Genomic DNA, 13,188 nt, shown 5'->3' on the forward strand with positions numbered 1-13,188 from the left:
TTTTGGGGGGGTCCAGCTCACAGTTTATTCAGTCAGGCTTCTTTTCGGGTCTCTTAAAAGCGCTAACTTGGTTGAATCACGGTCGTCGCAGAGTGATGAAACTCTGAGAAGTTTGAAATGTTTTTCACATGACATTCTCAAAGAATACATCCTGCATTTTTTTTCCTTCAACTCCACTCAAAATGCATCAAACAGTTCACATTCTCAAACTGGAAAACAAGCAATAAATCACAGATACAAATATCAGTTTAAGATGGCGCAGCCGTTCTATTCCCACTTATTCCAGGCGATTACGATAATTTCCAGAGTTAAAAATTTGATCTCATAGCCTAATTGGCCAAGTAATTTTTAACGCGTGTTACAAATGTGTTTTCTAAGAATTGACTTATTTTATTGTTTCCTCCAAAAATACAAATAAGACTTCGACAACGACATTGTTGGTCTCATGGTATGTCGAAATGAAAATTCTGCGATATAGTGAGAACCACGCTTTATCAGGTGACTACTGTATAATTTTTGCAGTTTGTATAGTGGTTGTATAACATTTCATCGCATAATACTGAAAGCTGTCCCTCACGTTAATAAGGACTCTGTAATCCTAAAAACTTGATATTATAAAGTCGCTAGAACGAATGACGGAAAAACCCATGATTCCATTTATGTATTTATTTTTTATTCAAAAACAAAAGCAAATTGATACAACTTTTTCAAACAAATCAATAATAAATAGAACCATTCACACAGTGACGAACATTTCAAAAACATCAGAGTCTCTGCTGGAGAACCAGCGAGTTAGGGGCAGCTCCTCCGTGAGGCTCCCCAAGAGTTGAGCCTGGAAGGAGTCCAACTCCGCTTGCTGCCCCTCCTGGAGCTCCAGCAGAGGAGCGTACGTGGTCTCCAGGTCGGTGTACAGTGACGGCGGGGAGAAGTGTGGAGGGTTTGACTGAGAAGATGGGGAGAACACGGCAGGGGCATGAAGAGGAGGAGGAGAAGAAGGGCTACAGGCGTCCCACTGAGGCACCACCGCTCCTGGCGAGTACGCAAAACCCTGAGGAGGAAGAGGAGGAAGGGCCGGCGGAATCACTGACGACTCATCTGGGACCTGCATGTACACGGAGGGCTGAGACGAGTTTTCTGAAGGGGCAGAAAACTCTGCGCCGCAATGCATGCTGGGACAGTTGGGACTGGACTCGGACGAGGAGTTGCGACGTTTCTTGGTGGGTGTCACGGTGTCGGTTTTCCTCTTCCTCTTGCGGCAGAAGTTGCCGTTGTCGAACATCTTGTCGCAGTTTGGGTCCAGAGTCCAGAAGTTTCCTTTACCTGCAAGATGGAAGATCAAGGTTAAAGCGGGGTGGCAAAAACTTGCATCGACCATGTGCCCTTTAATAGGAAACTTCAATATACTGTAGTTGTATCATCGTTGTGGCTGTCTGTCACCGTGGCACCACTGGGTAAATGGTTTCACTTGTATAGAAATCCCTCTGTCAAGGTTTTCACACTGCTTCTTTGTTTGCCCACTGATCAGGAGCAACTGGGCACTCTGTATCTTGCTCAAGGACACTTTGGTATGGTCACAGTATAAGGATCGCTTCGCTCGGGATCAGGATATCTCTCTCAGAATGGAACTTGCAACCTTTGGAGGTGGAGGACGACCACTCTATCACCTGAGCCATGGCACACTCTGATACTTTTGATGCTACGGCTGTTGTTGTGCCCATTGTTCTCGTCCTTCAACACCACACTCCTGTATCCTTTCAGTCTCTAATCTTTGCCCTCTACTCTGTCTTTCCATCTCAACCATATCGGACCGGACCAAGACAGTTGGTTGCCCCACATGAATGAAATGGACTTAAAATTCCCCATCTCGAATGGCCATTGAAAACTACCGTAAAATCTCCACTCTCGCATAACCCTCATTCAGAGAGACACAACATCCTCATCACCTCAACCAGAAAACTCACCAGGATTGTTCTCCTCCCGCGGAACCTTCCGGAAGCAGTCGTTGAGCGACAGGTTGTGCCGGATGGAGTTCTGCCAACCGGCCTTATTGCGGCTGTAGAAGGGGAAGTGTTCGGAGACGTACTGGTAGATCTGGCTCAGTGTCAGTCGCTGCGAGGGCGCGCTCTGGATGGCCATGGCGATGAGGGCCGAGTAGGAGTAAGGCGGACGGGCCAGACGTAGGATGCCCTCCGGTGAGTACCAGGGCCCGCCGGGGAGGAACGGACCCTGGAAGTTGGAGAAGGCGGTCCCACCGTAGTGGTGTACTCCTCTGGACCCGGAGACGAGGCCGAGGTCTGGATGGAGGCACGCCGGTGAGGAGCGGCTAGGCTCGGGTGGAGGTGGGGGGCTGTAGAGGCTGAAGTCGCAGGGATCCACGCCCACAGACGGAAGCTGGGGGAGATCGCAGAGAGGCACGAAGGACGCCATGATGCAACACCTGTCCACAAGCTCGCTACACCTGCACTTATACTCGGATGCACCGCCCACATGCAAGCTGATTGGCTGCTGCGGCGCTCGCGCACACACACAGACATATACACACACTTAGTGGTTGTTAGCAGCTTGAATTCCTGCCCTGGGGCAGATGACAATGACTGATTGAATCTCTTTTTACAGTTTCAGTCGTTATTCATCTGATCAATATCAGATTTATTTTTTTAAACACTTCACACCCCCATCATTAATAGGTCATTAAATGAACATTTCAGGTTTTGAACCCTTTTCCATGAATGTGTGTCAAGACTACTAATTCACCCAATGTAACCATTATCTTAGTTACACTTTGATGTTTCAGGTTATAGTTTTTTTAACTATAACTTGTCCTTCGCTCACCAGATAGTTGTGCCGGCCAAATCTACTAAAAGAATCAGTCGCGAAAGAGACTCTCGGAATGTGAACTGTTACCAAAAAGCCTCGGGTTTAATTTACGCTGACCAGTATGAGGAGATGCGACACACGTTTGCGTGTAAAATGTAAACTAATGTTCTGAAGCAGATCATTCCAAACCGATGAGTATTTGTAATAAAACCAAACAATGCACAAACCGACGTTGATACGAGAACACCTTCATGGTCTGTGAGCGCTGATGCGTGACTGGTGTTGGACTGGGAATCGCGCAGACGAAATTGACGCTTGGCCTTCTTATCAGTTCATATTCACACCTGCGACACCGGTGGGACTGTCTCGCACTCTTTTTCGGGGGATCTTGAAGAACCAATGACGTGCGTCTGTGCGTCAGTTGGCGACAGCGTCGAATCGACACTCGGTGCAGACAAAACAAGACGGGCTGAGCTGTAACTGATGACTGGGATTATACGGGTCCCAACGGTGTGTGTGTGTGTGTGTGTGTGTGTGTGTGTGTGTGTGTGTGTGTGTGTGTGTGTGTGTGTGTGTGTGCGCACACACTCGTATATGTGTATAAGAGAAAGTGAAATTGCTTTGTAGCTAGTACACCGTAAGAAAAGACTACATGATATCCACCACCACCTCTACTACTAATACAGAATTGTTCTAAAACTAAAAGCTGTGCCATCCCTTTTTTGATACAGTGGTGCCTTAAGGTACAAGTTTAATCTGTTCCTGGAACTGAAATCACTTCTATCTCAAATCATCTTTCCACATTGAAATGAATGTAAGTGCCACTAATTTGTTCTACCCCCCCCGAAAAAAAAAACCAACACAAAATGTTTTAACGTGTATTTTAATGAGGAATCATAGCGCTCCATATTATTGTAGGCTACTTGAGCAAAAAACATACAGTAGAACCGCCATCAGATAGAATTTTAAAAAAGTGATAATTTTGTCGTACTTTTTATCATTTGAATGACCATTGTGTTGCTAACTTTTTTCCCCACTGTACCTAATCCATACAATACATGTCTCCACCTCCTTGTAGAGGATAAAGAATATATAAACATGGGTACTGTTCTGTTGAATGTCTAAATGTCTTGCTGCACCGTTTGTGTTCAGATATCCGAGAAAAGGTAACAACCTCCACATAGGTGTTAATTAACACCCCGTGTTCCGATTGAGTTTCCCATTGCATGTTCGCATTTAGATAAGTGGAGGGTATGTAAAGTCACACTCGGATGAAAAGAAGTGACAAATAGAAAGGGAAAAAAAACCTACATTAACAGTAATTCAACCTGTTAAAACCAGAATGGGTCTAAAGTGTTTGACTCCATTATTGTAAAGGTCTCAGTGGGATCATTGCGGTCCAGTCATGTAAATCCCTGCTGGCTCTGACAGCAGACACTGGTTCTGCTGGCCCGAGGAGCGCTTTTTGGTATCAATGAGGAGCAGATGACACTGGGAGTGATATTTGATGATGTCGCACACTGAGGAGAAGGACTACAAACACACACACAGTCACTGAAATTCATTCTACCACATGGATATTGTTCAAGTGTGTCATTCGGTTTACCTCCTGGGCCTTGAGTCCAGTTCCCAGTTGGAACTGCTTGTCCTCGTGGCGAATCTGGATATTGAACACTTTGTTGTGGTAGAGGACCATCAGCGTGTACGGCTGGTTGGACTTCTGGTGGGAGCTGTCCCGCACTAAATATGCCCCGTCCTACACGCGTACACAAACACACACACACACACACACACACACACACACACACACACACACACACACATGAGTTTCTATGGGCACAAGCATAAAAAATAAATAAGATTTTACCTTAAGTTTTATTTAGGTACAGTTTGGGAAATACCAGTGAACAAATGCATTATATGGAGAGCAGTGTGTGTGTGTGTGTGTGTGTGTGTGTGTGTGCGCGTGTGTGTGTGTGTGTGTGTGTGTGTGTGACCTTGCTGACTTGTTTCAAATACCCTTCAGCTTGACCCCTGGTCACTTTACCAACATACCAGCGAGGGTCCATTCCCTATACACATTCGCAAACACAGTTTCCTTGTTCGCTGTGATTGAATAATTAATTGTCATCCCTCCCAAAAATTATTTGAATAAATCATTGTTCCATTACTGTGTAATGTAGAGGAGAAATGTGACATCAAGACAAGCATTACCTGTTTGAGTGAAGGTTTTTGTGGCAGCGAATGAAAGCGGTCTGAACCAGCAAAGTTGCTTCTGTTGTCTGCATGGGCTGCACACACAAACGGACACACATATATTCACCCGAAGATGATATTTTGTCATACTGTTCAAAGTTAGAATTGCAAAAATTATAACTGATGATTCTTTGAGCAAGCTAGTGTGTCGTGTGTCACCTCGAACCCGCGTGTATCAGAAAAATTGCAAACTGGGGATTCCCCCCATCGAAATTGCTAAAATGTCATTCTTGGAGAAGGATGCCCCCTTGTGGCCGCATCAGCAAATGAGCATAAAAGTGAAACGTATTGTGACTTGTGAATCTTTGTACATATGTAATGGACTTCTTACCAGGCTTAAAATTAAGAGAGAGTGAGCCAACAGAAGTGGCACCAGGTGGTAAACTGACAACACAAAAGAAAACCACACTTTGTTTCATGCCAAATGTATACATTTTTGAGTGGATGAAGAAGTCTACACACCCCTGTTCAAATGCTAGGTTTTTGCGATCTGAAAAAAAGCATTCCAAGATAAATCATTCCAAAACGTTTCCACGATTAATGTGACCTAAAGCCTCGACGACTCAATTGAATTTCTTTCATTTTGAGAGAGGAAGTGAAAATAAACACCTGAAAGTGTGCATACGCTTTTATAACCAGGATGTGTCTGTGTTCAGAATTGACCACACGTGATCTCATTCAAACTGGTGTTAAATAAAAGTCCGCGCACACTAAAAAGCCTACTAGAAATTCCGAGCTTTTTTTCTGGCTTAATCGTAGGAACAGTCATATAACATGAATTTGAATGTGATTGGTTCATCTGAACACTGCCCCATCCCAGTTGTGAGAGGGTGTGCACACTTGCGCAATCACATCATTTCAGCTCTGTTTTTGTGTCCGCTCTTGAAAATATATTTTTAATCAAATGAATTGTACAGGTTTGTTTAATTTGGTCTTTTTTTTTTTCTTTTTCAACACAAAAACATGGCGTTCGAACAGGGGTGTGTAGACCATTGAATTCTACTGTATGTGACTTTCTACCTGTCTCCATGGCGACCAGGTGGTGGTGGGCGCGGCGCCTGGTTTTTATGGAGGGGAAATGTGTTGTGTTTGGGTGCTGGAAAGAATAAAAAGCTTTTAATATTTAAAAAAGAAAATCTAATCATCATTATTTGGATTAAATGAAAATGAAGGTTTCTCACCATCGCTGTGTGTTTGCTAGAAGGTGAACGTCAGATAAAATACTTTAGTCCACAGATCATCTATATATTTTTTTTAAATCAAAATCTTACCTGTCTCATTCCGTCAAACCTGTAACAGGAAATAATGAGATTAATCGTTCAACAGTGAATTAATTATGAGCGAAAGGTGGTCAGGCCAACCTGCTGGGAGGAGGAGGCCTGACAGAGGAGTTGCTCCTGCCAACGGAGGCCGAGGAACAAGGAGGAGGCCCGGGAGGTTTGGGCCTAGCGGGGGGGGCAAGGACATCCGCCTGAGACCTGGAGACAAGCGCACTCGTCAACAAAACACAACAGCTGATAATGATGGTTTATGGCACTCATTTTATCTTTCCAACCACAGGAATTCCAGTCAGGCTGAACCCTTGTCACATGATCACAGCGACTGTCACAGAGTCATGTTGACTTCCTGTTTTGGACAAATATGAGCAGAACTTTTTGTGCGTTGGATGCATTACCTTCGGGGTTGTGCAGGCGGCTGTCACAGAGAAAAAGAGGATTTTTTTTTTCATGGAAGAAGTATATATTTTTGAGTGAGAGGCACCCCTTCATTTTAATTTTCACTTATGTTTAATCGAATAAAACAAAATAAACACCCACCCTCTCTTCTGTGTTGGGCCCTTTAGACATAAGAAAAAAAAACAAATGAGGTTCAATACACGAATATGTTCAATCTCAATATGAGCGACAAATAAGTATCTGGCTCCAAAATACCTCGAATGGGGGATGTGTTTCGGCCTGGTTTGTTTCCACGGAAAATCTGCGGTGGCCCCGGAAGCACTAAAACATTGCGACATGAATTCATGTACGATTCGTGATGCCGATCAGCAGTGATGAGTCGCAGCAGTTGTTACTCACGCTTCGCCGCTGGTGCTGGTTGTCTTGCACCGTGCGGTGAGTGATCTCGATTGGACAGCGACTCACCCGGCTGCAAAATATTCAATGGATATCGCATTAATGATATTGGCGGTTGTTATCAAGCATGATGCAAAACTGCCAGTAAGTTAAAATTGCAAGCTGCAATGAAAGTGCATAGATTTCCTGTGAATCATCCGGCTTTCCTGCTGTGGTCAAATTCCTCACAATCTTTAATATACAGCCAGAATGAACATGACTGCTGACATTTTGAGTAGGGGAGTTTGTTTGCATGTTTGGGTACACCAGTATGAGTCTCACCAAGCGGGGCGACAGAGGTGGAAGTGAAGAGACCGGTGGGCGAAGACTCACTGCTGGCGGCGGGCCTCTGGAGGACACATGGTTGTCCATATTATCTGATGGTGGAGGGTGGGGGGAGGGGTGACAAAAAAAATCACACATACATTTCAGAATTACACTTGGAGGACATGTTGAAAATAATAAATTAATCTCCAAGAAATGTGGAACTACTACCAAAATGCCACAAGATGGCGACAAAGCACTATTTTTGTTAACTCAAACTCCTCACCCCAACATAGTTCTTTATCAAAATGGCAGCAAAGCATTACTTGTGTTAACTGAAACGCCTCACTGTACTTTAGCATAGCTCTTTGGCACGTGAGATGTCGGTGCTGCCAAAAAAAAACCAAACAAACAAAAAAAAAAACTCAGCAAAGATAACAGCAAGGCAATAGTTGGTCCTGAGCACAAAAGCAGCGAAAAGGAGAATTTGCCAACGAATAATGGTGGCTCAAAAAAAAAAGTCCAAGAATCATTGAATGGGAATACCGAACCACAAAGACCCAATGTTTCACTGCAGAGGCCCTTAACACAAATATTGTGCCATTTTGTCAAAATATGGTGCAATTTCAAGACCGTTAAAGCTACGTTCAGCATCCTACCAATGTAATCGCCTTCTCCGCAGGTCACGGCGGGCAACAGCTTGTGAGTTAGCTCCTCAGAGGGCTCCGTGGGAGGCGGTTCGTAATTGTCGGCCCAGTCCGTGTCGTCGTTCGCTGCGTCGTCATCGGTGCTGTTGCCGCTCTCATCGCCACCGCTGTTTGGATTCTCATAATCGGGATCTTCATCATCCTGAAGACACGTTTGGGACCATGTTCAAGGTAGAGGTCCAGATTCTTTGTTTAGTGTCGGAAGTGTAGATTTTTCAGGTGTGTGTGTGTGTGTGTGTGTGTGTGTGTGTGTGTGTGTGTGTGTGTGTGTGTGTGTGTTTTTTTCGGAGTGTTTATTGAACTCACAAACTCGTCATCATCCCAGCCTTCAACATCAGGAGCTGTTGGAGAAAAAGTCTTGGCAGTTTGAAACTTCAAATGGAAGGTACAGTAATCACCCGGGAGGGAGGTGTGGGAGGGGGGGGGGCATTTTCCGACACGTATTGAAGTGAAATTACTATTTTTTTAAAAATTCATAATACACACGATATACACGATTACTATCAATATGCTATGACTTCTGAAAAATATAGATGATTACCGGAAGAGACACTGAGAGGCAGTGACGCAACAGAAGTGGCGCCAAGAGGCAAACTGTCAAATAACAAAAAGAAAAGAGTGTATTTATTCACTTATTAGCGATAGTCTGAACCTTTGGGGGCATCTGGTGACTCTCTACCTGTCTCCATGGCGGCTCGCGGGTGTCGGCCGGTGGGGCGGAATCTTATGGAAGAGGGGTAATGTGTTGAGTTTGGATGCTGGAAGAAAATCTCAAGGGTTTAATATTTAATAATTCATCTGGCTTAGTTGGACTGAAAAAAAAAATTCTCACCATCATTGTGTGCATGCTAGAAGGTGAAAATAAGATCATAAGATGCTCGTAATGCAGAGAAAATAAAACGCATGTCAAAATTGAATTTACCTCCCGAATACCGTCAGTCCTGTAAGAGCAAAGCACACACAATGATTAGCTCAGACAACAAACGGCTGATGACGAGTGAGCGGCCTACCTGGGAGGAGGAGGCTTGACGGATGAGTTGCTCCTGCCGATGGAGGCCGCGGAGGAAAGAGGTGGTACAAGAGGCGTGGACCTGGCGAGGGCAAATCCGACAAAATGTTTCAACATTTCTGAAGAAACATAGCAACACAGCGTTTGCGTTTACGCGCTTGCTTACCTTCGAGAGGGTATACCTGGCTGTAACGCACAACGAAAAATACAAGAATGACTATCTGGACACATTTGTGAATAGGAAAAAACGTGAATGAGTTCAAGTTCATTCAAAAATAGGAACACTCACCCTCTCTGTTACATTAGAACCTGGTAAGATAAACAAGAAGAAAAAAAAAAGCATCTCTCAAATGCACTTTAGTTTTGTTTTTGGCTTCATTGTAATGACTAAAAGAACCTCCCAAAATTTGGGAGTTTTCCAGCGCGATTGGGTAATAATCTGATGGTCTTTGAAATTCGCTAAATTGGGGTATACCTTGAATTGGAGAGGAATTACGGCCCGGCTTGTTGCCACGAAAGATCTGCGGCGGTCCTGGAAACGCTAAAAATCACAACATGATGTTGATAATGAGTGTAACCAATCGCAGAAAAGCAAAATCTAATATGACTTGAATGTCTTTTTTTTTTTTTTTTTTTTTTTTCTTTACTCACTCTTCTCGGATGCTCGTCTCGAAGAGTGGGGAGAGTGATCTCGACTTTTCTCAACGGGCTGCACAAACACCCCCGCCCCCCAAAAAAATAAAAAAACACTCATCAATATATGCCATGTCCACTCTATCAAAGTGAAATATCAAATTTATTTAATATTGAAGTCAAAATATTAAAGACTCACTACCCGAGGCGACAGCGCAGGGCGCGATGCCACCGGTGGGCGGGGGCGGACGGCAGGCGGTGCGTCTCGAGATGACGCGCCTTTGTCCCGGTTATCTGCAGGGCCACAGAGGAGACAGATTCAACTCAGTCCTGCTTGTTGCCATGGTAACAGATGAAACCATATATAATGTGCGGCGACAACAGAATCGCGTCGTCCTGAATCCGACAAACGTCAAATATTACCGATGTAGTCTGTGTCTCCCAGGTGCACGGCGCTGCGCAGCTTCTGCGCCAAGTCCTCCGCGGGCTCCGAAGGGGGAAGTTCGTAATGCTCGGCATCGACCCCGTCCAAGTCGTCAATGGGTTTCTCGTAGTCACTCTGGCTGCTGTCCTCGCCGCCGCTATTGGGGCTCTCGTAATCGTTGACGTCGCCGTCCTGAAACACAACATGGCCAGTCAATATGAGTTAATTGGTGCGATTCATGTCCTCTGTCATTGGGGGTGAAAAAAAAAAAAACAACTTACAGAATAATTGTCACCCGAACCTTTAACATCACGAACTGTCAAAGATGGGAGATATCACATTATTAGCAGCTAAAAATTGGGGAATTCCACCTCTAAAATAGGACAAAACCTCAGAAGCATTGCCCATCGCGTTACATAAAACATGAGGTCGCTGTAGTTTTTACCTGGTTTGGGTTTCTCGTAGTCACTCTGGCTGCTGTCCTCGCCGCCGCTATTGGGGCTCTCGTAATCGTTGACGTCGCCGTCCTGAAACACAACATGGCCAGTCAATATGAGTTAATTGGTGCGATTCATGTCCTCTGTCATTGGGGGTGAAAAAAAAAAAAAACAACTTACAGAATAATTGTCACCCGAACCTTTAACATCACGAACTGTCAAAGATGGGAGATATCACATTATTAGCAGCTAAAAATTGGGGAATTCCACCTCTAAAATAGGACAAAACCTCAGAAGCATTGCCCATCGCGTTACATAAAACATGAGGTCGCTGTAGTTTTTACCTGGTTCATGAAATTTAGCGGTCAAAGTTCTGTGATGGAGAGAAGGAGCATTCATTTAATGAGCATTATTTGTAACGGTCCTATTTGCAAACAAAACGATACAGTCATAAAATTATTTCATCAAGATTGAAACAGTTTGTGCATCATGATGTTTCACTGGGCATAGTGCTGCTCATTCTAGTATGCATGACTTGACCAATAGGGGGCAGTAAAATAAATACAATGTGCATATTTGATGAGTAAACTGAAACAGCATGAGTCCTTTTTTACAGAGAATAAAAAAATATATGTCCGTGAGTATTGTTGGATGCTCCGCCTGCCCATGTTGCTGCTGTTTGTGTTCAAATGTAGATGGTCAAAAACGTGTAATGATGTCAAATCAATGCTAGTTTCGTGAACCCCCGTCTCTGCCGTTTTGCATTGCATGTTAGCTTCAAGCAAGCAGACCGTTCAAAAGGAAAAAAAGTTAAAGATGCACAAAATTGTGTCTTCAATCGTATGAGAGCTCATTTGATTTCCATTTTAAATGTTGACCGAAACAGGAACCCACTTTTTACCAAACAGGGATCGTTTTTCCTCCTTCTTGCTAATGTCGGCACTCAGCTTGGAAATAATCCTGTTCGGAGACACAGACACGAAAGTCGCTTTCACCAATGGATCAGAATTGAGTGAAAATGCTGTTGCTTTTCGGTGCACCAGCAGGGAATGAAAAAAAGCTTACGGCGAGTGAAGTTTGGGGAATTTTTGCAGGTCATTCTCACTTAGGTTCTGCAAACAGAAAACAACATATTGTCACGACGACAGCCGTTAAAACAATTCAATTCCTTTTGAACGTGTCGTTGCAGGTTTTTCTCAGCTGCCCGTTAATGCATCACGAACAGTCACAGCACAGATGATCAAACAAATGGGCGGCGGATGCAAAATAACTTTTTGTCCCAAACAAGCAATGTAAGTTGTGTAAAACTGTTGCGTATGTAGCCATTTTATGATAAATTAAGAAGTAACGTAAACATAATAATGGGGTCGAGGAGTGTGGATCTCCTTGCAAACTTACCACAAATCGCATTCCGTTGATGGAGTTCTTCAACACAGTTCTATCACAGTCGGCCAGATTCATCTGCAACACACATTTGGGGCCGTTTCACAAAGTCAAATCTCCTCACCTTTATATTACCTCTCGTTAACATTGGTGGGATACATCATCGGGTCAAAGAGGAAGGAAAACGTACTTCTTTTCAAACACAGGAAAAGACAACACTCCATACTTCCGAACTAGCGTCGAGATTGCCGTCGTAAATCTCGAGCATGAAGCCACACTTTACCAGAAGATGAAGAAAAATACACTTTTATTTTAGCGGCATTTTGGAGCAACTGGAAACGTTACATGGGACAGCTGGTTGACTCCAAAGTCAATGAATGTGAGTGTTCATGCCTGTTTGTCTAACGTGCCCTGCGCCCGGGCCTCTCACCCGAGACGTCATCTCTGACATGCTCCAGCTGACCCACAACTGACATCAGGATCAGTACGACAGAAAACAGTTGGATGTTTTTTAGCGTTTGACAGAACTGCACCGTGGGTCAAGTGATTCCCTTCTCTTGGCAAGTGTGATCGCATTTTATTGACATTTTAATGACAAACATTGAACCTGACCTTCCTCAGGTATTCGGCCAGCTGCTGCGGGCTCCACTCCATGACCTCTGACCGATATGGCACTCTGGCGCAATTCATCCTACGTCCTCCTCCTCGCCACAGAATACTTCCAAGTAAGTTAATTTGATGGGGCCTCAGAATCGAGTTCTTCTTTTAGGCAGTGCCCTTAAAACAACCTAAACTTCAATCTCATCCAGCGGTCTCCTTCCTAAATGAAGAATCGCTGAAGTGTTCTCGAGCTTCCATATAGTCGCCTAGGCCGACATGTCGAAGTGGAACCAATATGGCTACCTTCGTTCTTCTTGTCTCCTTCAACTTGGTGTGTTTGTCAACGTCTCTCTCGCTTGCTCTTTCGCAACCTCAGAGGAAGTGACAATGCAGAGGGGAGGACAGTGGAAGACGCAGGCAGCATCTTCCTCCTCCACCCCCTTACCCCCACTCCAAGTCTCTTCACCACAAAGCGGAAGAGCGGGTGGGTGACTTTGACGACTGAGTCTTTGACTGAGTCAGCAGCCAAGACCCATCACACGGTATA

At 44.4% G+C, this 13,188-nt stretch overlaps 2 protein-coding genes across 2 annotated transcripts; both read right to left on the reverse strand.

Moving 5' to 3' along the window:
• Positions 1 to 710: 710 nt before the first annotated feature.
• Positions 711 to 2,759, reverse strand: foxi3a (forkhead box I3a). The gene is made up of 2 exons (XM_019873213.1): positions 1,962 to 2,759; positions 711 to 1,320 (listed from the first exon to the last, which is right to left on the reverse strand). Exons 1-2 carry the CDS (start codon positions 2,425 to 2,427, stop codon positions 737 to 739), a joined length of 1,050 nt encoding a protein of 349 aa, XP_019728772.1. The 5' UTR covers positions 2,428 to 2,759; the 3' UTR covers positions 711 to 736.
• A 924-nt stretch (positions 2,760 to 3,683) lies between these two features.
• Positions 3,684 to 13,021, reverse strand: lcp2a (lymphocyte cytosolic protein 2a). The gene is made up of 34 exons (XM_019873206.1): positions 12,654 to 13,021; positions 12,057 to 12,119; positions 11,724 to 11,770; positions 11,553 to 11,618; positions 11,003 to 11,031; positions 10,839 to 10,873; positions 10,638 to 10,748; positions 10,221 to 10,413; positions 10,000 to 10,091; positions 9,816 to 9,891; positions 9,640 to 9,705; positions 9,454 to 9,473; positions 9,331 to 9,350; positions 9,166 to 9,246; positions 9,078 to 9,096; positions 8,988 to 9,003; positions 8,835 to 8,913; positions 8,697 to 8,749; positions 8,462 to 8,496; positions 8,108 to 8,297; positions 7,467 to 7,561; positions 7,149 to 7,218; positions 7,005 to 7,070; positions 6,891 to 6,910; positions 6,749 to 6,768; positions 6,435 to 6,551; positions 6,345 to 6,363; positions 6,255 to 6,270; positions 6,094 to 6,169; positions 5,405 to 5,457; positions 5,032 to 5,108; positions 4,815 to 4,889; positions 4,424 to 4,573; positions 3,684 to 4,350 (listed from the first exon to the last, which is right to left on the reverse strand). The coding sequence occupies exons 1-34, from the start codon at positions 12,729 to 12,731 to the stop codon at positions 4,207 to 4,209; spliced, it is 2,367 nt and encodes a 788-aa protein (XP_019728765.1). The 5' UTR covers positions 12,732 to 13,021; the 3' UTR covers positions 3,684 to 4,206.
• Between the last annotated feature and the right edge of the window lie 167 nt (positions 13,022 to 13,188).

This window comes from Hippocampus comes, unplaced genomic scaffold (assembly GCF_001891065.2).
Source record: "Hippocampus comes isolate QL1 unplaced genomic scaffold, H_comes_QL1_v1.1 scaffold59, whole genome shotgun sequence".
Classification (NCBI taxonomy): Eukaryota; Metazoa; Chordata; class Actinopteri; order Syngnathiformes; family Syngnathidae; genus Hippocampus; species Hippocampus comes.

Excerpts from the sequence above, each read along its gene's own strand:
- foxi3a (XM_019873213.1), bottom strand. The coding sequence starts at position 2,427 with ATGGCGTCCTTCGTGCCTCTCTGCGATCTCCCCCAGCTTCCGTCTGTG. Across the intron at positions 1,321-1,961 it reads GCGGGAGGAGAACAATCCTG|GTAAAGGAAACTTCTGGACT; the intron begins GTGAGTTTTCTG and ends TCCATCTTGCAG.
- lcp2a (XM_019873206.1), bottom strand. The coding sequence starts at position 12,731 with ATGAATTGCGCCAGAGTGCCATATCGGTCAGAGGTCATGGAGTGGAGC. Across the intron at positions 9,351-9,453 it reads GTTCTAATGTAACAGAGAGG|CCAGGTATACCCTCTCGAAG; the intron begins GTGAGTGTTCCT and ends TGTGCGTTACAG. Across the intron at positions 6,769-6,890 it reads GGCCCAACACAGAAGAGAGG|CCGCCTGCACAACCCCGAAG; the intron begins GTGGGTGTTTAT and ends TCTCTGTGACAG.